The sequence below is a fragment of the Dermochelys coriacea genome, chromosome 9 (genome assembly GCF_009764565.3).
Source record: "Dermochelys coriacea isolate rDerCor1 chromosome 9, rDerCor1.pri.v4, whole genome shotgun sequence".
In the NCBI taxonomy this organism is placed as follows: Eukaryota; Metazoa; Chordata; order Testudines; family Dermochelyidae; genus Dermochelys; species Dermochelys coriacea.
In genome coordinates this window covers 80,169,039-80,194,134 of record NC_050076.1, presented here as the reverse complement: position 1 = coordinate 80,194,134, position 25,096 = coordinate 80,169,039, and the positions used below count along the sequence as shown (strand labels likewise).

The window sequence follows — 25,096 nt, the reverse complement described above, 5'->3', positions numbered from 1 at the left end:
AAAAATACCGAGCAAAGCCCTTAAAATTTAGTAGCCTGGCCGTTCCCAGGAGATGGTAGCAGGGTAAGTGCTGCTCCTGGGCCATGCCATTGCTGCGGGCTCCTTACAGGGCAGGAGAAGGGGAGGCCAGTTCTGGGAACAGCTGTGCTTTCAGAAAGCAGAGGACACCACCTCTTGCTCAATATTTCCAATAGGAACCGCTGAGGGTCTGGGACCAGCAGTAGGGCTGAGGCTCTCTTGGTTTTATCTCATTCTCCCTGGTCCCAGGAGTCATTTGTGCTGTGTTTTTCCTAACAAGTAACCAAGCAACAGAAGAATCCCTAGAAATCCACTGACATGGAAAAAATGCACTGGGTTCCAAGGATAGAATTGTAATCCCCATTGTGTTGAGAGATGGAGCAGGAGCTGGTTGGAAGATTGTAGGAGAAGCCAGGGAACATTTGGAAGAGGGATCCTCCCAAGGCTGGAATAGCTTAATGCTTATTAGATCCTAAGGGACTGCTCTTCCCTTTTCATTGCTGTATACTGTTCAGCCAACTGCCATGCCATGCCCAGAGCTGGCTGCATTTCAGTGGGGAGTGCTAAGTTGTGTGTGTGTGTGCGTGTGCGCGTGTTGGCTGGCTGAAGCTTGCAGGATCCTTTGAGATAAAAGAAGCTATAGATGCCCCAGTGCTTTAACTAACCATCTGAACCTTTTCAGCTTTGACTATTGTTAATTCCCCTGTACTGCTACAGCAATGATGCTGCTTCTGTGTGGGTTTTTCCTGGCAGTGCAGGATTGGACAGAGGTACACAGGCTAGCGACAGCAAATCTTGTCCCATTTCTCACCTGTGAGGGAAGGATTCAGAAATCCCCCATAAATCCAAGGACCCAGCTCTGCATGCCAATGGGCACAGCCCTTTTCTGGAGACCCAGTGATAACCCCACGCTCACTGCCTCCACTGTACTCTTTCTTGAATTTGCTGAGCCCAGCTCTGGCTGAAAGCAACAGAGCAGAAATGAAGGGGTTAAGCACCTCTTCCTGTGTGCTATCCCCAAGCCCCCGGTGCCCCAGACAGGAAGAAGGGTCCCTGCTGGTTTGTGGGAAAGTCAGACTCACCAGAACGTAACATTCCGAACATTATCCCCAAGGCCCTGCAAGCACATCTGGTGTGATTTGGCCTGGGCCTCCCACTGTGATGAAGTGGCGGGGGGGGGGGAAGGGGAGGGGACATGTGAGAATATGTGAGGACCCTAAAGGGACTGGGTAGGGGTGGGCTTTGGTGCCTCCTGGCTTGAGCCTTCCAACCCAGTCGAAGGAAAGGTCATTGGGGATCTCTATTTATCTCTCATACCTTAGGGCAGTGTGATGGGTTCCCCCACCCCCTACATGTAGTACCATGGGTAGTGCCATAGGTTCCCCTCCCCTCCCCCCTGTACCTGCAGCGCTCCCACCCATCGGTCCCCCCCACCATGCCCTGTGCCTGGGGTATCTCAGGCAGAGCCATGTCGTTTTGGGTCAACTCTTTTTGTTCCAAGGAGATTGTTACATTTATTTAGGCCTGCAGAAAGCCTCCAGCAATGAAAGGGGAGCAAGTCCTGGGCTCTTTGTGCCAGTGCCAGGGGGGGATGTGAGAAAGCAGCATGCTGCACTCACGGCAGGCCCCTTCATCATCAAAGAGGCTGCTGCATTTCTAACAAAGCGGAGAGAACGGAATGCAGGCAAAGTCTCTCCAAGAACTGAGCCCAGCAAAGGAGGCTAGGCTGTGTTTTGCTTTCTTTGCTATTATATTTTTTTTATCCCTGGCCTTTTGTGCTTGGAAAGTCCATTCTGCCTGCCACTTCCAGAGCCTGCTAATATGATTAAAATGCGGCCATCCCCTGCTCACCGACTCCTGCTTGCGCAGTTGCCTGGGCATCGGGAGACAGGCCCTATGAGAGGCCTAACTTTTCCTCTGTGGCAGTAGGGGCCAGTCTACACTGGGGACATTTTATAACCACTCCGAAAGCCAGTTGGAGCCTTAGTGTAAACCACCTGGTTGAAGGTGGCCTGACCACTTTTTACTGAAATGGTTCAAGACCACCTAAAAGTTCCAGTCAGAATCAGATGTGTGAGTATGTGGGGGAAGAGAGACCCAAAATCCCCAGGGGAGATTTTGTCCACCACAGACACTCATGAAGACAAGGCCCCTTCCCCAAAGAGCTGGCAGCCCAAATCAGAACATGGGAAGAGAGTGGTCTGCTAAGGATTTTCTCCCCCTCCTGGCTTGGCTACCCCGTCCGCAGCACAATCCTCATCCTGTGCTGGTGACCTTGGCCTGGAAACAATCAGGACGTCAGCTTCAGCTTTGGTTTGGGTGTGTGAGAACTTTTGAAGTGCTCACAAAAGCTGCCAAGTGATGGTCTTGGAGGCTGATGTTCTGCGTTCAGCCCCAGGACAGGAAGAGTACGAGCAGTGGCTGGGCAAGCACCTCTTGCCATGGCACTCCTCAGCCGGACTCTGAGAGCTGGAAGGAAGTTCAGCCTCTGTGGCTCATTCATTTTTTGGCCTCCCTGCTGAATCTGCCAGTGAGGGAGTCAGTGTCAATTGTGCTGCTGTTTCTTCATGCAGTGGATAAGTGTCCACAACGATCTGGGCTGAGGCCCAACAAACTCTTTTTAGACCGTGCCTCAAACCACCATCAGATAGCAATAAATATTACAACTTTTAGTTCTTCCCTGTGGGATCCATGAGAGGGAAGGTAGGCTGGGGGAGAGTGAGAGTGGGGACTTGGTTAGTTCTGTTTGAGGGCCCCAGGTTTGATGCCAGTGGAGTTAGTCCAAAGCTGAGTGTTTAGAGTCAGGGATTAATTGAGTCCCAGGGCTCTAGCTGTGTTGAAATTTCCTTACAATGAAAACTGGAAGGGAAAAGGGCTCCTTAAATAGCTCAGTCCAAGTGTGCAAGGCTTGGTGGCTCAGTAGGCAAATACACAGGATTGTTCTTCATTCCATTCCAGGTGTTTCTTACTCATTTAGCACAGAGGGGTTTGGCATGGACATTGCCTTTTCCCATGTGGGGTGATCCCTGGTTCTGCTCCCAGGGAAGAGATGTAATGCAGTCCCAGGCACTGCTTTCTGCCCAGCACCAGTATTTCAGGCTTTGGGACTGCTACCCTAGCAGGCTACCATTCTTCCCGAGTTTGTCCCATGGGACTAACTTGTGCATCATGTAGTGTGATGACATTCTGACCCAAAGCTAGGGTCAGAGTTGACAGAGGGGAGAGATATGAATCATATTCGAAGTGCTGCCTCCATGTGGTTCACCTAGTGACTGGTATCTCAGCCTCTGGCCATGGATTATTAATCCCTGCCTACCAGCACATCAGAGCCAATCTGCGAGCGTGCCCTGGAATAAGAGCTCCTCTTGTCAGGAGGTGACTAAGATGCTGTGGAATGAGGGACCAGGGTGTGGGAGTCACTTGAGGATCCAGCTTGGGGTCTGGGGTACAGAGAATGGGCCTTTCGACAGAGCCTGTGTTGGTGCAATGTCCACTCAGATGCTGGGCACCAAAAGCCTTGGCAGGAGGAGCAGGAAAAAACAGGCAGTGTCTCTGATTGGATAGTCGCATTTTCAGGGAGCAGGTGGAGGTTGCAAAGACAGCATGCAGGAGAGAATCTGCCTGCAGCAGCTCTGGGGAGGATGGGAGATTTGCAGAGCTTTGCAAGCTGCAGCACGAGCACAGCTGCATACAGTATGGCTCACAAGCGGCACCCAGAGGCCGGAGAGACTCGGAGCAGATGAGGCTTGTCTCTTAGTTCAGAGTAATAAACCACATCCTTCCTCTTTTCTTTCACTCCCTGGCTCCCAATCTAAAGGTCTCTGTCTATTTGTCTTTCCATCCTAGGGCTAGCCTATGTCAGAAAAGCTTTGCTGGTAGCTGTAGCCCCCTAGTGGAGACTCTGCTTGTATTGGCCAAAGGAGTTCTTTTGCTGGTACAGTTAAACTGGCATAGCTATGTCAGGGGGTTGACTGACACTTCTAATTGACACAGCTATGCTGGAAAAACTTGGTAGCATACCCCTGGCCGTAGAATCGTAGTGGGGTTGGAAAGAACCGCTAATACAAGGGTCCATTTCCCAAATCGTCTCCCCCCTGCTGCTCCCCTCTGTGTTGCAAGTCTCTTCACTTGCTTTCTCTGCATGGCTCATTCATCTCTAAGTCCAGCTCCAGGCTCCTTGCTGCTGCTTTTCCATGGGGGGAGGGAGGGGTCCATGAGGTGATGGAAACACTCTTAGTGGAAGTTTTGCAGGCAAATCCCATTGTAATTTTCAGACCTGAAATTGAACATAATGTTTCTAAAGTCCCAAATCAGGTGTATTATATTCTCTATAGTTCTCCCAATGTATTGTGCCCTGTTTATTTTTGACTAATGCACTAGAGTCACTGGAATTACCCATCATTGTGAAATATCTGTCCTGTCCCTCCTATTGTTCTCATTGGCTTGAGAAGGAAAATGGTGCTTCCAGCCCCAGTGTTTCTCCCCTTTAATGATGAATGTGTTGAGCATCCCCCATGCACTTGACTCCACAACGCATGGAGGGGAGGTAGTCATTGGCCTTGGGGACCCATATCTCCTCCTCCCCTTCTGAAATTCAGTTCCTTTTGCGTTTGCCTGCTGAAATGATTCTGCTCTATATGGAATGTTGCCTTCTGCAATTTGTTCTCCTTCATGTGCTGGCATCTCCTGTCTGCACTCTGATCTTGTGGGCGTTTGTTACCTGCCGTAGCAAAAGCCAGTTAATGAAATCCTGCTTCTATTACAGCACCTCCTTGGGGTTCCTTTCCTTAGCTTACTTCCCCCAAACACCACTTAATTCTATCATGTAGACTAAGTAGATAATCTGATCCAAGTTGCCATCTTCTGGGAGAGCTTCACTTGGGTTTGTGATGAAGACACAGACATTTTAGGAGTTCATGACCAGGAATATAAGTGATTGTAAAATGATTTATTTTTCTTTTTTGTTTTGTTTTTACAGTGTTTCACATTACTAGAGGATAAAAGGGACCCAGGTAAGTGGAGATGGCATGTTCTGTTTTTATCAGCAAGAATATATTCATTGTCGCCTCTAGATCTGTGTTTTGGTGACGGAGCTACCAGGATATATGCAGAGGCATATAATCATGGGTGTCCTTCCCTTTCCAATGCAGTGACTTGGGGTATTGCTGGGTTTTCAGTCTCCCTGCAAGTCTCCGGTTTCCCTTCCCAGCTCTTTCCTCTGCTCCCTTTGTCTGTTTCCCCACTTGCCTCTGTGCATTAGGATAGTGAACCAGATTTGAAGGTTCTGTTATAAAGGTGACGTGTCATCTCGAGCACAAAGCTCTATGGGGGTGCTAGAGAACCTGTGTGCATCAGCATCCCTCCTTGTTATCCTAAACTGTGCCTGTCCCCTCCCACCCACCTAGGCCCTGCACCCCATGCCCTCCCTAAGATAAAAGATTGGTTGGCCTATAAATTTGCTTTAATTGTCAGCAAAGTGGGTGTAATCCCTTCCATTTTGTGCAAGGGGAAATCCTGATTTTTAGAAGCAGGAATGGAGAAGTGACCATCCTCTCTTATTTGTACTGCTGTATCTACTGACACACAGAGAACTATTTTAAAGTGTTAACTCTGCCTTGGTCAGCAAATGTGTGCTTCTCTTTCTTTCCTTTCTCACTGTTCTCCTCCAGTTCTGTTTTTGTTGGAGAGATGCTGGGTGAACATACCCCCTCAGCTCACAGTGTGCAGCATCAGTGGAAACTTCCTCGCTCTGGCATTGGAGTGACTGCGTGTGGCAAACTGTGTGGGATGGTGACCAGGGGTCAGAAGCTGAGAACCTGAAGCCAGGACCCCAAAATTCTGTTTGTGGCTCTGCCACTGATTCCCTGTGTGACCTAGGACAAGTCACTTTGCTTTTAGCTTCAGGTTCCCCATCTGAATAATGGGTTTGGCAAGGATGAACTCGTCATAATGTGTTTTGAGGCCCTTGGATGGACGGCACTAGAGAGGGGCCAAATATTCAGTGTTAGTTTGTATTGTCATTCCCGGGGTCCTGATGTGAGGAAGACACTGACAGACAGGAGGGGATTCTGAAATGGATAACAAATGATGATTAAGGACTTGGAGTTAGTAACCTACTTTATAAGGAAAAGGAGATGTGTTCATTTGGGGATTTTCCTGTTTGGGCTGGGTGAAGAGGGGGTGATTGAACCAGTATCACTGGGAACCTTTGTAGTGGCCAGTTTAAAACCCTGGCTTAGTGCAACCCCGAGTTCTCATAATGAGGCCTTGATTGGGCTATCCTAGAGGAAGGGGGAGAGTCACAGATTCTAGGCTCTGTCTGCTTTGGGGAGACTTACAAAGGCATCTTAAGAGGCATTAGCTCCTCTCTGCTGCTTCTGTTGCCTTTGCCAAAGCAGTGGCCAGGAAGCAGCTGTTATCAGCATGAGCTTACAATCAATGTTTGCTTCCATTTGCACCAGTGGGCATCCCGGCTGTCTCTGGTACAAATAATGCATTGTTTCCCAGGTAATGGGAGACACGTGCCTCTTTTCATAGTTAGGGCTTTAAGATATTGAGTTTGTTTACAAGAGCTTTGCCTTGCCCAAGTGCTGCGCAGATACTAATGAATGTTTGTTCAGTGACTGATAGACTAGGCTTAGTGAGGGGCCCTAGTTCATTGCCACTGTCCACACCCCATTCTGCTGTGTGCACCTTAACCTGCCTTTGGGCTTGGACTGTGCAGGAGCACAAGCAGCCTGCAGAGCTGAAAGGTGGCTAGAGCATGCTAGCCAAGATTCCTGAGAAGTTAGGGCTTGATCCTGCTAAATACTGAGCACCCTCACCTCCTTCGACTTAAATGGGAGTTGGCAATGCCCAGCACCTCATGAGAAGTCCTCAGCACCTTAAAGACTGAGGGCCTCACCCTGGTAAACTAATACTGCAGCCCAAAAATATTGAGAGCCATCATTCAAAGCCCAATCCTGCATTCCTTGCACACCCAAAATTCCTTCTGGAGTCACTGGCATCTTTGGGTGTGCAAGGAGTTAGCAGCTCAGGCTAAAGACCTGTAATGTGCTGTGCTGATGGATAGCAGGCGTGAAGAAATGCACTGTGATCACACTCTGCACTGATTTTAAAGTCCACTGATGCAGAGGAACAGCCCAGTTGTCAGCATCTCTATGGCTGAGATGTACATTGATTCATTTTGTTATCATACCTGCTTCTTTTACCTTGCCAGGTTTGCGATTAAAAAAAATCTCTTTTGTGACATGAGGGTGTTTGGCTGTATCTGCCCTGGTGATAGTTGGACCTGTAATTCTCCACTGGTGCAGCTGGGAGCAAGGTTGAGTGCAGACAAGGCATGGGAGTTTTACTGTCAAGTCCTCCAAACCTGCTCGGGTGAAAACACCTGCCCCTTATCTGCAGCTTCCACCTTTGCTCCCACCTGTGGAACTGTGCTGAGGGAAAATGACAGTTCAGGGATTTTTCTGGGAATAGATGTAGCTGTTGGCTCTGGCTGCATGGTGTGTTATAAGCCCCCTGCAGCGCGGAAATTCCGAGAACAAGGCTGGCGTGCGCCCCCTCCTTGCCTTGTGATTTCCTGAGACAAGGTCAGTTTTAGCAGCCCTGTAAATAGTTACAGGGGCCCTGAAGCATCCTGAAGCCACATTCTCTCCTCTTTTCTTTACACAGAAAAGGTCAAGATAAATCCCTTTATATAATTATCCATGGGCAGCAACAGAAAAGGGGAGGGGGAGGAAGGAGCTCACTGATGACTGGAGTCTGTTCCAGAGTGAAACAGGAAACACATTACTGTTGCTAGCTCATAGTATATGGGTGGGGATCTCCAAGGTAATTTTCATAACTGGAGGGCAATGACCTTGCTCGTTTTTCAGCCACTAAAAGATTAGATTTAGCTTTGAGCCTTAGCCGGTGGAAAGTTCCTGGTAACAAGGGGTGCTTTGTGAAGGGGACTGGAGAGTAATCCTGGGTGGTCTCTATTCACCCTTTCACTGGAGAGATTAACAACATGAATCTTGAGAGCTTGTTAATGAAGGTTAAAGAGCCATGTGTGCAAGTGAAAGGGCCAGCGAGATATTTTGCCCCGCAAACAAATCACATCCACAATTAAGACTTTTGGGGGAGGGGAAAGATGATGCTGGTATTTCTTGATTAAAGACATCTATAGAATCAGGGCTTCCTGGCAAATATGTAGTTAAACTAGAAAAGCACTACCTTTAATTTCACAGTCCTTCAGCTCTACACCTTCCCTGCCATCTCTACACGTGCGGAGACATTGGAGCTATTTGGTCACCTGGAGCTGGCCACTAGAGGGACACTAATGAGGAGCTGCACAAAGTATTTGGCTCAGAACACAGGATTAATAAAATCTCTTTCTTAGATAAGTGGCTCTTTATTTTTGTATTCCAGAATTTGCATGTGTGTTGTTTGCAATTATATGGACTGATTGAAGCCATGGTTGGTTATTTCTGTATCATTCACTCCACATCTTGTCTGCAGACTGGTATCAAATATCAAAGGGCAAGGTTAATGAAAGAAACATTGAAATCTGGCCCGTTAAAATGTAGGCTTGTGGATTTATGTCCTATATATTTACCAGAACGATACAGGTACCACTGCTGATATTTCTGGAGAGAAGAGTCAGAGTGGTGAAGCCCAGGCCTAAACCCCACGGGTTTAAGACGACCCTGGCAATAGTAGTTCAGTCAATGTGGCAGCCACAGTTATAACAGAAGTTCCCTCCTCTGAAGAGCTTTTAATCTAATTAGAGATCCTGCCTGAACATTGGGAGAGATGGGATCTATATCGAAACTTTGTAGCTCAGGCCCATCTGTAAATCTTAGTAGGTGTGTATGGTAGATAGGACAGCAGTTCAGAGCAAGAGGTTATGAAGGTTTTGTGGGTGAGTACAGTGCTAGAGACCTCATGAAAGAGGTAGGATTTCAAGGGGCGAGAGGCCGCTTGCTGGAGCGGGGAGGTTGTTCCATGTTTATGCCTTGTAGCTGAATAGGAAAGTGCCTGTCCTAGTCCTTCCATCCTCTGCAGAGCATGGTCACAATACTTTCTTCTCCATAATCCTGTCCATTGTCCCCTGGGAAACTACCTGGATTGACTTTCTGGGCCATTTCCTGTTCCACAACAAAAACAGTCCTCAAATTCCTTTTAAAATCTTACCTATTAACGTGCAGGATCTGAGATCAGCTGGTCATGCTGCAGTGACCCCTCTAACTGACCTCCTGTTCTGTGGAATTCCCATTGTTGTTGTTTCACAGAATAGCTGGATATGACATGATCAAAGCCCTCTGTCAGTAATGAAAAACTGTATTTTTTTCCTATTTCTTTGAGGAGAGGAGGAGTTCAAGTGTCTGTGGCTTATTCAATCTGGGGGCACTCTGCTAAGACTGTCCCTGCCCCTGATGGCAATCAATGCTTATTGTGATGGTGGTTTTTGTCCATTCAGAACTGGATTGAAACTCCCATTAAATTTCACACAGGCCATCAAACAGCCGTTGCTACTAACCTGCCTATATAGGATCCAGAGAGATGAAACATTCTAGATATCTGTGCTAATCTCCTGAGCTCCCCAGAAAAGTGGCATAATTTTATCCTGAGACTGAAATAGCTAGAACCATTCACTAGCTGCCAGGATATTAGCTAAACAGAAGGGAAACCTCAGTCATTCTGCTATGGACCGTCCCATCCCCAGACACTATTAATTAAGCCTACTGCCTCTTTGCCCCATCGCATCGGCTCCCGTCTTTTCCAGTAGAGAGTTCTCCCTCTCTCCCTTCCCTTTTGTTGTGTTCCCATCTTACACGGCAGCTGTGCCCTGTTTCTCGCACACAAAATGTGAGTACTCCCTGGCACCAAGCCTATCCTTTCAGACAGATTCTGTTCGAAGACTGAGGCTACATTTTCATAGGTGTCCTACCCCTTCACTTCCTTAATGACATTAACCAAACTTTCCATCTATTGTTCTGGGCAAAACAAGAAGGAAAGAATTACACACAGGCCACACTCTAAATACAAATACATGTATATAATGTTCGTCCAAGAAACAAGGCTTGAGAGCATTCGCTACAGGGAGGGTAATTCCTACCTGCCCTCTGCAAATGGCAAGAAATAGGAGCCCCAATGCAGCTTGCTGAGCTGCTGATGACAAGGTGAGGTCTAACAATAATGTCTTTTTAAACAAAAAAATTATATCAAGCAACAGTGATTCTCCAAAGTGGGCTACCTCAACAGAGCTCTCTGAGATAACTCACATGGGGAACAGTATGCAGTGTTTGGAGTTCCAAAATAACTCAATGAAAATGTTAGCTATCTGTAATCACAGCTGGGTTACGCTCGCTTTATATTTATACATGAGCTTTCTGGAGTCTTCTTCTGCAGGTTCCAGCCTTCTGGCTCAGGTATCTGGACCTTCTATTTTTGTCCCAGACCAAGTCTGCATTTGCTCCCTGGGCTGTGGCATTGTGCATTTGTTTAATTTTGTTACTGGGTTGAGTTGTCTAAAGAGAATGGTTGGGATTTGGTCTGAGTCACTGGTTGAACAGGAAGCTCTGAATAGATTGTGTTTGGGCACTGGTCTCAAGTAACCGGGAAAAGAGAGCAGTTTCTCTCTCTCAAAATTTGTATTTTCAGTGCTCCCATTGCTATTGACCTACACACAGACTGGATGCAACTGGGTGATGGTTGAAGTGGGCCATCATGGGTTGTGACTGGGCATTAGTTTAGCTGGTGAAAAGAATGGAATTTGGATATTGAGACATGCTGAAAGGGCCACAGCAAAAGGTCATGGTGGCAGTAAGGTTTGCATGTAGCTGTAATGGGATGTTAAGCAATTCCACAAAAAAAGGGTTAAATCTTATTCTGACTTTCTGAGTGCCTTTGACCACTAAGCCAAGGCAACAAATGAACAGAAATGTCGCAAAAGGCGAAGTCAACTGGAAAGAGCCAACAAACCCATTACACGTGGGGATGGGAAACATTTGAAATGATGACCAGTTTCCATTTGGACTTTTGAACAATTTTTTTTTAAAAGGTGCTAGTTACATAGTGGAAAATACAGTCATCAGTCTGGGTTCCAATTGCAGAGGTAGGGAAAAAATGAGCTGAATGTGATTATTAGTGGTTTTGATGCTGCTGTTTGACTTGACATGTGATGAAAGGGAATCTCAATTCTCCTTCCTCTTTTCTCTCTCTCTCTCTCTCTCTCTCTCTCTTTCAATCTGTGTGGTCAGCCTTGTGCTCCGCTGATGAGTCATTCTGAAGCTCTGGTACCTTTTGTTAAAAAAGAAACTTCCAGACCCCTCTGTTCTGTCTCAGGCAGATTTGAAATAAGATACTCCTGGTAAGGCTGTTTGCTCCCCCAGTGTCTTAGACTCAAAGATCTTCCGCTAGAAAGTGCCCTTCTGGCTGTGTGATTGGAGTGGGGCCTCTGAGGATTTTCTGCTTTTGTTTTGTGGGGGGAAGTAACTGCTTTTTAAGTGGCCCCTTTCCTGTCCCACTACAATGCCCAGCATGGAACTCCATCAGCGGAGGCTATGATTAAACAGCTGGAAGACAGGAGTGATTAGTTCAAATGCCTTAAGGAGGTAAATCCTTACTTTCTAAGTAAGAATATATGCATTAAAAATTGCCGTGCCGAGGTAGGGTGACCAGATGTCCTGTTTTTATAGGGACAGTCCTGATATTAGGGACTTTGTCTTATATAAGCTCCTATTACTCCCCACTCCCCCCGTCCCGATTTTTCACACTTGCTGTCTGGTCACCCTATGCCAAGGCAATTTGAAAGCAAACAGGTGGCCTTTGCTTTCTTTGCTTAGGGTACGTCTTCACTACCCACTGGCTCAGTGGACAGTGATCTATCTATCGGGGATCGATTTATCGCGTCTCGTCTAGACGCGATAAATCGATCCCCGAATCGACACCTGTACTCCACCTCGGCAGGAGGAATAAGCGGAGTCAATGGGGGAGCTGCCACGGTCGACTCGCCGCCGTGAGGACGGCCAGGTAACTCGAACTAAGATACTTCGACTTCAGCTACGCGAATAGCGTAGCGGAAGTTGCGTATCTTAGTTTGAACCACCCCACAGTGTAGTCCAGGCCTTAGATTCATTCTGGATCTGGAGATAGTCTCCCCTCAATGGTAGGATCTTTGGAAATCCCTCTTTCTGCACCAAAAGGAGATTCTGCGATTATTTCTGAACTTCTAAGCACTTTCTGTTTGGTTCAGTTCATCCATGACCATTTAATTCCCCACCCCACCCCTTGTGCATGGTGGTTTGGTGCTGGAGACTCTGCAGTTGAACCATTCGGTCCAGTTCATGATTTATAAACTCTGATAGTTTATGCCTGTCTTCTAGGGATGTTTTTATCCATGTGGGCTTTATATGTTGCTCAACTAAAATACAATTTCAAAGCTGATCCACGCATTTCCATGCTGCAGTTTCCATAACTCTGAATGGCACCCAGAGGCAGATATTATTATACTGCCACTCTCAGCAGGAGCTGCCATCTCATGGTCCTGAGTGGGACTCAGGGAATGTAGCTCCCATATGAAGTCATCAACCGCGGAGGATTTTCCAAGGCAGTTGTAAGGGAAGGGGTTCAATAAAAATGTTACTTTACCACAATTTTGAACGTCTCCTGTTTGTCCCCTGGCCCCTTTTAGGGCCTTAAGAGAAAGCCACAGCACATGCAAACATACCTGAATAAAACAATCCTCGTATCCATCCACCCTTTCCAGACTAGTCCAAAGGGCAGCTTTCTGCATTCATATGGTCCTGATGCCACATTGACTAACTCCCATGAAACAAACCAAAACTGTATCATAAAAACTGTTGCTTAAAGCAATTTGGCCACAAACATCAACTTTCCCCATAGACGGTCCCTTGGAAACTAACTCTCAGAAGCAAGAAGCATCTCCAGCTTGTTATGAAATGCCCAACTGCTTCTTGTGCAGTCATTTCTTTCCTCTTTCTCTTCCTACCATAAACCTTCTCTGGAGTAGAGTTACTGGATTGTGGAGTTGAACTGCAGTTCCAATCCCCTGTTTTGGTTCCCACATCCTTCTGGGGTTTTAACTTCAGACTTGAAAGTTCTGCTGTGTCTTGAAGCTGACAATGTGCTGATCCCACTTTTAACACCTGATCCTATCAAACACCCTGGGATATTTTTTGAGGGACAGAATTGGAAGAAACATCATCAGGGAATGGGATTTTTCTTTGCATTGGCCAGAATACAAATTGTTTACAAGAAGAGAGTATGGGGAATAATTAGGCAACAAGGCCCCAATTGTCTGATACCAAAGGAATTGCTTCTTTATGTTCAATACATGGGGGAATTTTTTTTCCAAAGCTGCAAAGCAGTGATTCAAGGAAACGGGAAAAAAGTTGCAGGCTAGAAAGTACACTAGTATGTACATCCTCTAGATAGCTTGTGTGAGACCAAAAGGACCATAAGGCAAATGTGAGTGCATTTCTTTACTTGCATGAAATGAGAATTAAAGGAATGCACTGAAAGGCAAAGAAATTGAGCTGTGCCTACGTCTTTCTATGGTAAGAGCCTCTACAAATAATCTGCATTAAAAATGCAAAAGAAACATTATGCCTCCTCTTTGGACACTGTTACTGGATCCATTCCTGCTTCTGCCTGGGGAGACCTCTACTATCTTGACCTGCCGGTATGCAAGAGGCTGGTGGGTGCTTTGTAATACTGTAGTGCATGTGCTTGGAGCAGTGCTTTTCAACCTGTGGTCTGTGGACCCTGGGGGTCTACAGACTATGTCTAAGATTTCCAAAGGGGTCCGCACCTCTATTTGAAATTTTTTAGAGGTCTGCAAATGAAAAAAGGTTAAAAACCACTGATCTAGAGTTATTCAGAACATTCTAATAAGATCAAAGGAAAGCAGACATTGTTACAGTCTGGTCCAACCAGGTCTACTCCACCTGCTTGTCAACAAAGGTATTCTTCAGTCCAATCTTAAATGTCCTAAGTGCTAGGGCTCCCACTTCTTCCCTTGGGAGATGGTTCAGTGGCCTAAGAGAGCTACGTGTTTCCTGGTAATCAGAGCGATATTAGTGTATATCTTCACTGCAAAAATAGGTTGGATTTTAATTTGGGTTAGCTAACTCGGATTAAAATAGCAGTGAAAACACAGCAACTCTTCTTATATGGTTTAGTAGCTCGAGTTCAAACTGATAGTGGAGATGGGTTGAACTTGAGTTGCTAACCTGAGTTAAAAGCCTAGTTCCTGTGTTTTAACAGTTACGTTAATCTGAGTTACCTAACTGAGGCAAGGTAACCCAAGTTAAAAACACTTTTTTCCCTTTCAGTGGAGATGTACTCAGAGAAGCTAAGATTCTGTTGAATACACTTTGAGATAGGTGGGATAATAAGAGAAATAACCAGTAAGTCACACAGTTCTGGTGGCCCTATGATACGTGCTCTAGGCTGTCATTTGGGAAACTTGGATTTGACGCCTGATCTTGCTTAGCACACTGACCTGGCAGGAGCTGAGATAATGCAGAAGCTGCGTACTTTGCCTGTGGGCCCTGACCCCATTTCATGGTTCTGTGAGCCCCTCACCCACGTAAGGACCTATCTTGAAAGGATGTGAAAGTTTTTCTTGGCTGCAATGTGGGCGCATGAGTTGGGGAAGCACAGCAGAGAACGCTGAGCACTGTGAATAGACAGTGGAAGGCTCCTCCCCATCAAAACCCCCTGTCTTGGGTAAGATGCTCTAATGAAGAAGCAGCACCCATCAACAATGAGCTTAGCCTACAGGAAAAAAGCAACTGGTTGCATGTCAGAAGTGATGAAGGAGTTGGAGAGAGACCAAGTGATGGGAAGGAAAATTAAAAGGACAGGGGCCTTGACGTGCAGCTCCGAGTGTGTGTTATAGAGACTGGGCAGCGTTGTTTATATAAAATTTTGACTCCTAATATCAGTATTTGTAAGCATTATTTCTTTGCAATGTAAAGGCTCACCCGTGTGGGAAATGATGGGAGGGCTAGACCGTAATTTATTTACTGACAGTCCAGGTGGAGATTCAAAAAGTGAAAGCTTTTAGCACTGTTAAAACAGCCACTGTTGCCATCACGTCAAAATCCGCCAGGTGCCCCTTAACATCCCGCTCGGCTAAGTTTTCAAGCAGCCTGTTTCTGGCTTTGCCGATGCGTGGTTTTTGAGTGTGACTGATGGACGTGTGGCTGCGGGGGTGGTTGGCGAAATGACGTTTCCCCCTATTTAGCGCTAGCAATGCAAGGTCTAGGGGCGGGCGGGCTGGCGGCGCAGCGCACGGTGCCCCGAGAACCGCAGCTGGGAGCCCGGGCTCGGTCCCCAGGTCCCCGGGCGCTACCTGCGGTTGCTCTGCAGGGCTATGCCCTGGGCTTAGTTTCCCGCGGGTGCGGACCGGCGCTCTGGAGGCGGCAGAAGCAGGCGAGGCCCCGCCCGGCCCCGCGGGGCGCTGGGCGCGGTGCGGGGGATGGAGGATCCCCCGGGAGGGGCTTTGCTGGAGGCGGGAGCCCCCTGGGCGGCGGGAAGGGCGAGGCGCCACGGGGACGGGCTGGCGGAAGAGGGCGGCGGCCCTGGGCCCGGGGAGATCCCGCGCCCGGCCATGCCCCATCCGCAGCCGCCGGGCGGGCCCTGGGGGTGAGCCCCGGCCGCGGGGCGGGGCGGGGGCAGGGGCAGGGGAAAGGCCGGCTCGCCCTGCCCGCGCCGCGCTCGGCCCGCGGCGCCCATGGGGAGTCCGGACCGGCTGCGGGCCGAGCCCCGGCGCCCCCCGCCCTGGAGCAAACGGTCCTTCAAGCTCCGCTTCCAGAGGGCCGCGGCGCCCTGCACCGGGAGGCGGTGGGGCCGGAAAGGGGGCGGCCGAGAGCCGGGGCCAGGTGAGCAGAGGAGCTCCGCTCGCCCCTCCCTGCCTCCCTCCGTCCGTCTGTCCCTCGGCAGTGCCTGGCCTGCCGCTGCCTCCCCCTGCCTGTCTGTCTGTCTGTCCTCCCCCTGCCTGTTTGTCTGTCCTCTCCCTGCCCCAGGATCTCTCTTCCCTTTTCTGTCTGTCCTTCGCCCTGCCTCAGGCTCTGTCTTCCCTTGTCTGTCTGTCTGTCCTGCCCCCACTCCCGCCACAGGACCTGTCTTCTCCTGCCTCACTGCCTTCCCCTGCCTGTCTGTCTGTCTGTCCTCCCCCTGCCTGTTTGTCTGTCCTCTCCCTGCCCCAGGATCTCTCTTCCCTTTTCTGTCTGTCCTTCGCCCTGCCTCAGGCTCTGTCTTCCCTTGTCTGTCTGTCTGTCCTGCCCCCACTCCCGCCACAGGACCTGTCTTCTCCTGCCTCACTGCCTTCCCCTGCCTGTCTGTCTGTCTGTCCTCCCCCTGCCTGTTTGTCTGTCCTCTCCCTGCCCCAGGATCTCTCTTCCCTTTTCTGTCTGTCCTTCGCCCTGCCTCAGGCTCTGTCTTCCCTTGTCTGTCTGTCTGTCCTGCCCCCACTCCCGCCACAGGACCTGTCTTCTCCTGCCTCACTGCCTTCCCCTGCCTGTCTGTCTGTCTGTCCTCCCCCCTTCCCCAGGATCTGCCTGACCCTCCCTCATTGCCTTCCCTTGCCTCTCCTTCTCCCTGCCCCATGGTCTGTCTTCCCCATCTGTCTGTCCTTCCCCCGCCCCCGTGCCTGTTCCTGTATGGCTCAATCAATGTCTGTCCTTCCTTCTGTCCGGAAAGTAAGAGGACCTTTGTCCGTCTATCACTTTCCTGTACCTGGGTGTCCTTTCAGCATCTGCTCATCCCTCTGTCTCTCACTCAGCATCTGCCCTTCCTTCTTCTCTCGTAGGATCTCTGTCCCCCTTTCACTCTTTCTGCCTTATCGGTGTCTGCCCTTTTCTCTGTCCTTGGGTCTGCCAGCAGCCCTGCACTGTGACAGGGACTGGAGGTTATGAGAGCTGTTTCCTTCTCTCAGTGCCACGTGTCTGATCTGGGCACTCTCCACGTTTCCATATGTTTTAGATCTGAAGAGAGTGGGAGGCAGCAGGGGGAGGAAAATCAAAAGAAAAGTCCCAGACTTTCCAGGGATTGGGGGTGGGGGGATGGGTGTGGACACTGAGCTATGGTTTGGTTTTAAATCCCTCTTGGAAGCTGATGTTGCTAAAACACTCCCTGTCCTACAAACAGCCTGTAACCTGGGAGCTGTTCACGTTTGGGAAGTGACAGATTTAACCTTATGCTTGGGGTGGAGGGATTTCAGACCATTGTTCAGTTTTAAATACATTTAGATCCAGAAGGAGCCTCCAGCAACTAGCCGTCAGGCTGACAAATCCATTGCGATGTAGTATGAGTCTAAGCTATAAAGTATTATGGAATGATGGCAGCTGCTCCGGAATGAAGGTGGAATGATGTGTTTATAATAAGTTGGGCTTTTGGCACCCTGGACCCCCATTCTAAAATCCCTTCCCTCCCCCCTCCCCCGCAAAAGAAATCATATGAGCCTCAAAGTTCATATGTTACATCTGGGCCGAACGTAGGGGCTTTCTCGCAAACCTGAAGTGACTCAAGTGAATAGTTTCTGAATTATGGCTCCATAAAAATTGAGGTGTCGGTTTGAAAGTCTTCCGACATCTCTGTTACTGCCGTGTATCAAAACAGAGGAAAGAAGAGAGACAGATTTCAGCAGAGATCACAAGTCCAGGACCAACATTTAATTGATTAATGGCAAATGATCAAACTTGCTAACATTCCCGATAGGAATGTCGCTAGGGAACTTAGGCTCCAGTGGGCTCACAGATGGGTGGTTGGAATCAACACTTAGAATAGCCTGGACATTATGGGCTAATTCAGGGGTGGAGTTAGAGAGGGAGGCATTGTGCACGTTACACAACATCCTCCCAATGGAGACCTGATGATCTGGGGAGAAGGCGTGGGGGAGACTCAGATGTGCAGACCTCTGGAGGGTGGTATATGGGGGAAGAGAGCATACAGACATGGCAGGTGGGTGTGTAGCTCAGAAGTATGGAGAGGCTGCAAGAGGTTTAGGGTTTAGGAGCCATTTTAATGGCGCTGGGTTGAAAAAACAGGCTGATGTATAAAAGAGAGAGGGCAGCGTATAGCAAGGTGTCTCTGAGACTTTGGTCTGAAATAGCTCAAATTTGGTGACTTTCTGGGCACATTGCAAAAGACAGGGTCTCTGAAGAAGGCTGAGGTTGTGTTTCCAGAATGATTAAGGGGGTGGGTGGTTGGCAGTCTGAGTTTCTGTGGAAATGATTTTAATGCTGCCGATGTTTAATTTAATTGTATTTATTATGTGATTAATTACATCAGGGCACCTAAGTGTCTTTATTATTTGAAACCCAAATAAAATAAAAATACTAGCCCTGCTTAGCTTTTCAGGTTTTTGGGGCAGGGCCAGTGTTTTTTGTTACATGTTATCCTCCCTTCTCTATGCAACATGCCACTCATGGGTCATCGGGGGGAAGTTCTTGCAAAACATTTTGATTTTGTCAAATCAGTGTTTTCTAACAGAAAACTGTTCCGCTGGAAATGTTTGTCCCTGCTCTAGTTATAACTATGCACTGTACCACTACTGAGTTTGCTATCTTGGTACCCTTCCTATAAGCATTGTATTTTGTGTATAACTTTTCACCCAGTGAAAAACATTCTTGTAGAATACTTGATTCCTTTCCCCCACATATATCCTATTAGTATATTTGTAGAAGACTACATCTCCTCTTAGTCTCTCTTTTCTAGACCGGATGCATTGTGAGATGCATCATTTAACTACCAGGATTTTCACTTCTGGCAGGGAGTGTAATCAATGAATTTAGTTTACAAATTTTTACATAAAAATACTTTACAAATTTTATTTTTTTTAAAAAAAAGCAAAACTTTTCATGAACAATTGTCAACATTATCAATATTCTGAAATGTTCTGTGACATTTTTTATCTAGCTTTTTTTCAACCTTTTAAATAATTTTTAACTTTGTGTTAGAAGCCCATTTTTTAGTCAAACAAACCAATCCACAGTTTTGGAAAACAAATTTTGATAATGATTTTGAAAATTATTTGAATAAAAGTGTTGATAAAAATATATAGATGAAAAAAATAAGGGAAATTTTTTGCAAAAGCCAGCTAGGAATATTGATCCATGTTGACTTCTGTGCAATGGGAAAACTTTGAATTTTTTCTCAACATCTTTTTTTCCCCCTCTGTTTCTCAACTTAGTGAAGAGTCTGTGACTAGTACCTGCCCCACAGCCCCGAGGGAGAGTGAGTGACTTGTGCTGCTATCAAATGACCCCTCAGGAATGGCATAGACGATGATTTGGAGGAGATTGACTACAACTTTCCTTACCTGGAAGGAAATGTTAGGTTGCCAGGGAAAGGAGAAACAAAGGAAGGAGAATAAGGGGATCCTAAAGAAACTTGCCCTTGAAATAACCAACTCTGTAAAACTGTGTGGACCCTGAAAGGATGTTTCCATTAATCCCTTGTGTGTCACAGGCCCAACCCCCAGAGGTGTGTCAAATGCCCAGAATGAAGGACGCGGCTATGGTCAGCAGAGGATGCAGCATGACATGCTGTGGGCTAGGTTTCTTTAACAGTCCTTGAAGTTTCCTGCAACTTCCAGACTAGGCATTTCGGATCTCAATCATTTTTTTAGTGCTAGGACTTCATCTCAGTGTGCTGGATGATGACACTGCAGTGTGAGGGCCACCTTTGCTGATGAAGAGAGAGAGCTCAGAGGGGTAGGAGTGTGTGCTGGAATGACCTGGCACTGGTGCTCCAGGGCTCAGTATGTCCATCCTTATTGATGATATGGTATTCAGAAGCCGTCACTGCTCCCAAGCCAGACAGACCCCGTTCAAGGATTTTTGTGGGATTAGCCAATATCTTGTCTGCTTTGTGGCTGTGCCTTTTCGTTTATCTTGGTAAACAAGGACTCTGCTTCCTGACCATAGCCCAGGTTTGAAAAACACTGCCTTAGACTTGCAAACGACCCCCCACTATCTTGGGAACAATACACCAGTCTCAGCTTCCCTCCCTCCCAATGTTCCCCCTTTTTATCATGCCCCAAGTGGGCATCTTTTGTGGTCACCTGATTGCAAAGCACAATAACCACTTCCCACACCAGGCTATTTTGGCTGGTCATCTGCAGTCCAGTTGATACTGCAGGGCCCAGAGAGGTCCGAGATACTTGCTTCTTCATCATCCCCTTGCCTCTGGTGGTCCCTTTGGGCTACTATTGGCATGCAATTTCAGGGCCAGCTCCCATTGAATTCAGCAGCAACCTCCCTTCCCCTTGATTTGAACAGGAGCAGGATCAAGCACTCAGGCTCTTGAAACAGATGAGTTTGGGGTGGCTGAGCTGATTGCTTCCTGTCTCTGCTCAGTAACTTGTCCCCCTTGCAATAGCTGGAGACATTTGACTCTGGTTCAGCAGTGGCTGAATAATCCAGATTCCTCGGCTGAATTCCTGCTGTTTCGCTGAGATCTGTGGCTGTTTCAATCGCCCTGTGCACTGGGAAAGACACAGGACCCTTGTTACATGAAATCACATCCTATGAATGATGCTGTTGTATGTCTGTCTCTTCCCCCTGCCCACACCTTTGGAAACTGGGGAATTGATTCTTGTCTTGACTAATTCCTGATGGAAGCAAATGGATGGGATTAAAATGCAAGTGCTGGGATTTCCAACATATTAAGACATGGCAGTGAGAGCTCAATGAAATATCCATCACCTGATGCCATCAAAATACCCTTGGCTTGGTAAGAGAGTAAGTAGGCCTGCCTGGTGTATTTCTGCAGTTGTCAATACTGCTGAAGAATGAAACTGGTGCCTATTGAATTGAGATAGAAGGACCAAATTTATGCCTGGTTCCTGGAATCCTCTGGGATAGATTTGGCCCAACACTTTCAAAGAAACAGCAATAAATATTCCTTTCTTCTCCTGTTATTTGCTTTAGGGTCTGTATTTGTGTCTTTGCTGTCTGGATAGCTAGTGAGGATCCTAGTGGCAATAAATCCATGCCCAGCATGTGAGATCCTTGCAGTTGCAAAGTCTAATTCTTGCCCTTCTTTCCTTTGCTTTTGGGGAAAGGAAATGTTACATCATTATTCTACAAAGCCAATGCGTATTGCAAAAACAAATCACTCTTGTGTGCTCTGAAAGCCATTTGTATCTGAAGGGTGTAAACCTCAAGGAGAAAGAGCAATCATAAGGGGTGCCCAAGGAGTATGGCTACATTAGAAATGCTACAGCTGCAACTGCGCCACTGTAGCTCTGTAGTGTAGACACGTACGACACCAAGGGAAGGGGTTCTTCCATTGCTGTAGTAAATCCACCCTTCCGAGAGGCAGTATCTAGGGGTGTCTATACCGGTGCTTAGGTTCGCTTCATTACATCACACAGGGTGTAAATGTTTTCGCTGCCTGAGCGATGTAGTTAAGGTGACCTAATTTAGTAGTGTAGACCAGCCCTAAGGAAAAGGAAATGTAGGCCTTTCCTAACATTGAGATTTCTTAGGCCTGATCTCTGCTATAGAGTTACGTCAACCTAACTGTAAGCATCTACACTAAAACATAGCTTCCACCTATTTAACTCGCCCACTAAACCAATCTAATAACTCCATCTCCACGAGAAGCATAGGGCTTAAGTCTATGTAGTTAAGGCAATGTGTATCAGTGTAGACAGTGCGTTGCTTACGTCGGCTGTTGCTGCTTTTCAGAAACTGTCCCACAGTGCCCCACACTGGCAGTTAAATCGGTGCAAGTTCTCCTGGCGAGGACACGCACTGCCGACACAAGGAGTGTAGTGCGGATGAGTAAAACCGATTAAATTGTTGTGGTGGCTGTAGATTGATATAACTTAGGTCGGCTTAATTTTGAAGTGTAGACTTGCCCTAAATTGTGGAGTAGTTTCTCAAGGGAAGCAAGGAAGCTCCAACATGTGAGCCATATAAAAGCTAGAGAGGAAGCATGGTATGGTGTAATAGGGCAGGTTTCTCAACTTGTGGGTCTCAATCAAAACTGGGTTGCCAGAATGTGTCAAAGTATTGTGTGGGAGGCCTGGGGGGAGAGGGTGGGAAAGGAGGTTGGGTCCTGCCCCCAGATGTGCGAGGACTTCATGGGTGGGTTCAGAGCCTGCCCTGGACTCTGCTCACAGCAGTGGCTCCTGTTGCTCTGGTCCCACGGGGCTGGTTGGGCTTAGCATCCTGCTCCAGGTATTGGAACCTGTGCATGGGGTCACATCACCGCTCAGATTTGTCCCAGCAGCCCCTTTGTCATAATGCTGTGGGCTGGCCGGGCCAAATTTGAGTGAGTGGAGTGGATTGGGGACAGAAGCTGCCACTATAATTATGTTAATGTGCATATTAGACAGCATGGGTAAGAAATATTTCATAAGCCAGATGTTGGTTTTTGTACTAACATCATTTACTGGGTGGTGACAGGCCTCCAAGGTTTGCAAATGGGCCCTGAGACCCCCAACGTTTGAGAACTGCTGTGTTAGGGGACTGGCTGAGGCTGAGGAAAGCTGGCTCTTTCACTGACTTTCTGTGTAACCTGTGGCATGTCACTTAACCTTTTTGCTTCTCTTTTCCCTTCTGTGTGATGGGGATGTTGATACTGACCAACTTCCCAGGAGAATGAATTAATGTTTGCCCAGAGCTTTGAACTCCTCAAAGGGAAGGTGAGGTAGAAGTGCAGAATGTTACTGTTGTAAAACTAGCCTGGATGAAGCGTGTCCTTCCCCACCCCCTGGCAATGTCTACCAGTGCAGCACAGACCTGAGAGTCAGATGAGAGAGAGAAGCAGGGGGCTTATGTACGCAGGGGAAGAACTTCCATGTGTATTCATGTGCCTGCTAGATATGGACAAGATTAGGACTGTGACCATCAGTTAATTTCACATGAAAAAATCAGGATCCCATTACCAAGCCCCTTGATCCAAATATCCCCTCTGTAGTGGACTGTACTTTTAAGAGCCCCAGTAACTTTGTGTGTGATACCAAACCAGGCTCATTGCGCTCTTCGCTTATGAACAGTACCTCCGTTACCTGACTATCTGGCTACTTATATTTATCTGTGTGTCCCTTGCAATACAGACCCATCCCTCTTGCTGTACTGCCATTGGCAGGTGCGGCGTGACACATAGATTCATAGATACTAAGGTCAGAAGGAACCATTCTGATCATCTTGTCCGACCTCCTGCACAGCGCAGGCCACAGAATCTCACCCACCCACTCCTACGAAAAACCTCACCTATGTCTGAGCTATTGAAGTCCTCAAATCATGGTTTAAAGACTGCAAGGAGCAGAGAAGCCTCCCTCAAGTGACCCGTGTCCCATGCTACAGAGGAAGGCGAAAAACCTCCAGGGCCTCTCCAATCTGCCCTGGAGGAAAATTCCTTCCCAACCTCAAATATGGCGATCAGCTAAACCCTGAGCATATGGGCAAGATTCACCAGCCAAATACTACAGAAAATTCTTTCCTGGGTAACTCAGATCCCATCCATCTAATATCCCATCTCAGGAGATTAGTCCTATTTACCCTGAATATTTAAAGATCAATTACTTACCAAAATCCCATTATCCCATCATACCATCTCCTTCATAAACTTATCGAGTAGAATCTTAAAACCAGATAGATCTTTTGCCCCCACTGCTTCCCTTGGAAGGCTATTCCAAAACTTCACTCCTCTGATGGTTAGAAACCTTCGTCTAATTTCAAGTCTAAACTTCCTGGTGGCCAGTTTATACCCATTTGTTCTTGTGTCCACATTGGTGCTGAGCTGAAATAATTCCTCTCCCTCTCCTGTATTTATCCCTCTGATATATTTATAGAGAGCAATCATATCTCCCCTCAACCTTCTTTTAGTTAGGCTAAACAAGCCAAGCTCCTTAAGTCTCCTTTCATAAGACAAGTTTTCCATTCCTCAGATCATCCTAGTAGCCCTTCTCTGTACCTGCTCCAGTTTGAATTAATCCTTTTTAAACATGGGAGACCAGAACTGCACACAGTATTCTAGGTGAGGTCTCACCAGTGCCTTGTATAATGGTACTAAAACCTCCTTATCCCTATTGGAAATGCCTCTCCTGTTGCATCCCAAAACCGCATTAGCTTTTTTCACAGCCATATCACATTGGCAGCTCATAGTCATCCTATGATCAACCAATACTCCAAGGTCCTTCTCTTCTTCCGTTACTTCTAATTGATGCATCCCCAACTTATAACTAAAATTCTTGTTATTAATCCCTAAATGCATAACCTTACACTTCTCACTATTAAATTTCATCCTATTACTATTACTCCAGTTTACAAGGTCATCCAGATCCTCCTGTATAATATCCCGATCCTTCTCTGAATTGGCAATACCTCCCAGCTTTGTATCATCTGCAAACTTTATTAGCACACTCCCACATTTTGTGCCAAGGTCAGTAATAAAAAGATTAAATAAGATTGGTCCCAAAACCGATCCCTGAGGAACTCCACTGGTAACCTCCCTCCAACCTGACAGTTCATGTACATGGTGGTCACCTATATTCCAGGTCCAGGGGTACTTGCAGCTTTGTTTGGGTGTCTTTGGCTTTATTGGAGACACTCAAAAGTCCAAAGAATCACCACAATAAAAATGGGGCATCAGGGATTTTTGTAAATAAAAGGCAGCTTCAGCAATGCTTGTAACTGGGACTATGGTGTGCGGTGGGGAGGGAGAAGGGTGAGATATATGTTTGTGGCTGCAAATTAAGCAAGTTCCTAACAACTGCTCAGCAGTCAGATGCCTGAGGGGAAAGAAACAAATAGGGCACTTATTTGGGGGGTGAGGGTGGTGCAGCCTTTACAAGTAGTTGAGCCCAGATGCAGCTGTGCTTCCCTAATGCTTGTGTTGACAACCGGGATTGTCTTGAAAACCTCTTTGTTCTGTGTTGGTAGCAAAATGTGAATGATAAACAAGAATAGGTGCATTACTTACCTAGTAAGCTACGGCCAAACATACATAGGTATATGGAACATTAGCCCAGAACACCCACTTCTGGTTTTCTCATTCCCCCTGGCCAAGTTGTATATATACACCTGACTGAACATTTTGTAGTGTG

The 25,096-nt window shown here is 47.2% G+C and overlaps 1 protein-coding gene across 3 annotated transcripts in view; it reads left to right on the top strand.

The window, feature by feature from the left end:
- The window catches only part of STARD8 (StAR related lipid transfer domain containing 8), a 147,611-nt gene that overhangs the window by 30,881 nt on the left and 91,634 nt on the right, over window positions 1-25,096 (top strand). For 2 of the 3 annotated variants that reach the window (XM_038417663.2, XM_038417666.2), the window contains one exon: window positions 4,997-5,030. In XM_038417663.2, coding sequence (XP_038273591.1) covers window positions 4,997-5,030 — 34 coding nt within the window. Of the gene's footprint in view, window positions 1-4,996; window positions 5,031-15,547; window positions 15,915-25,096 lie in introns of those variants that run through there. The other variant, XM_038417664.2, reaches the window with a different exon arrangement.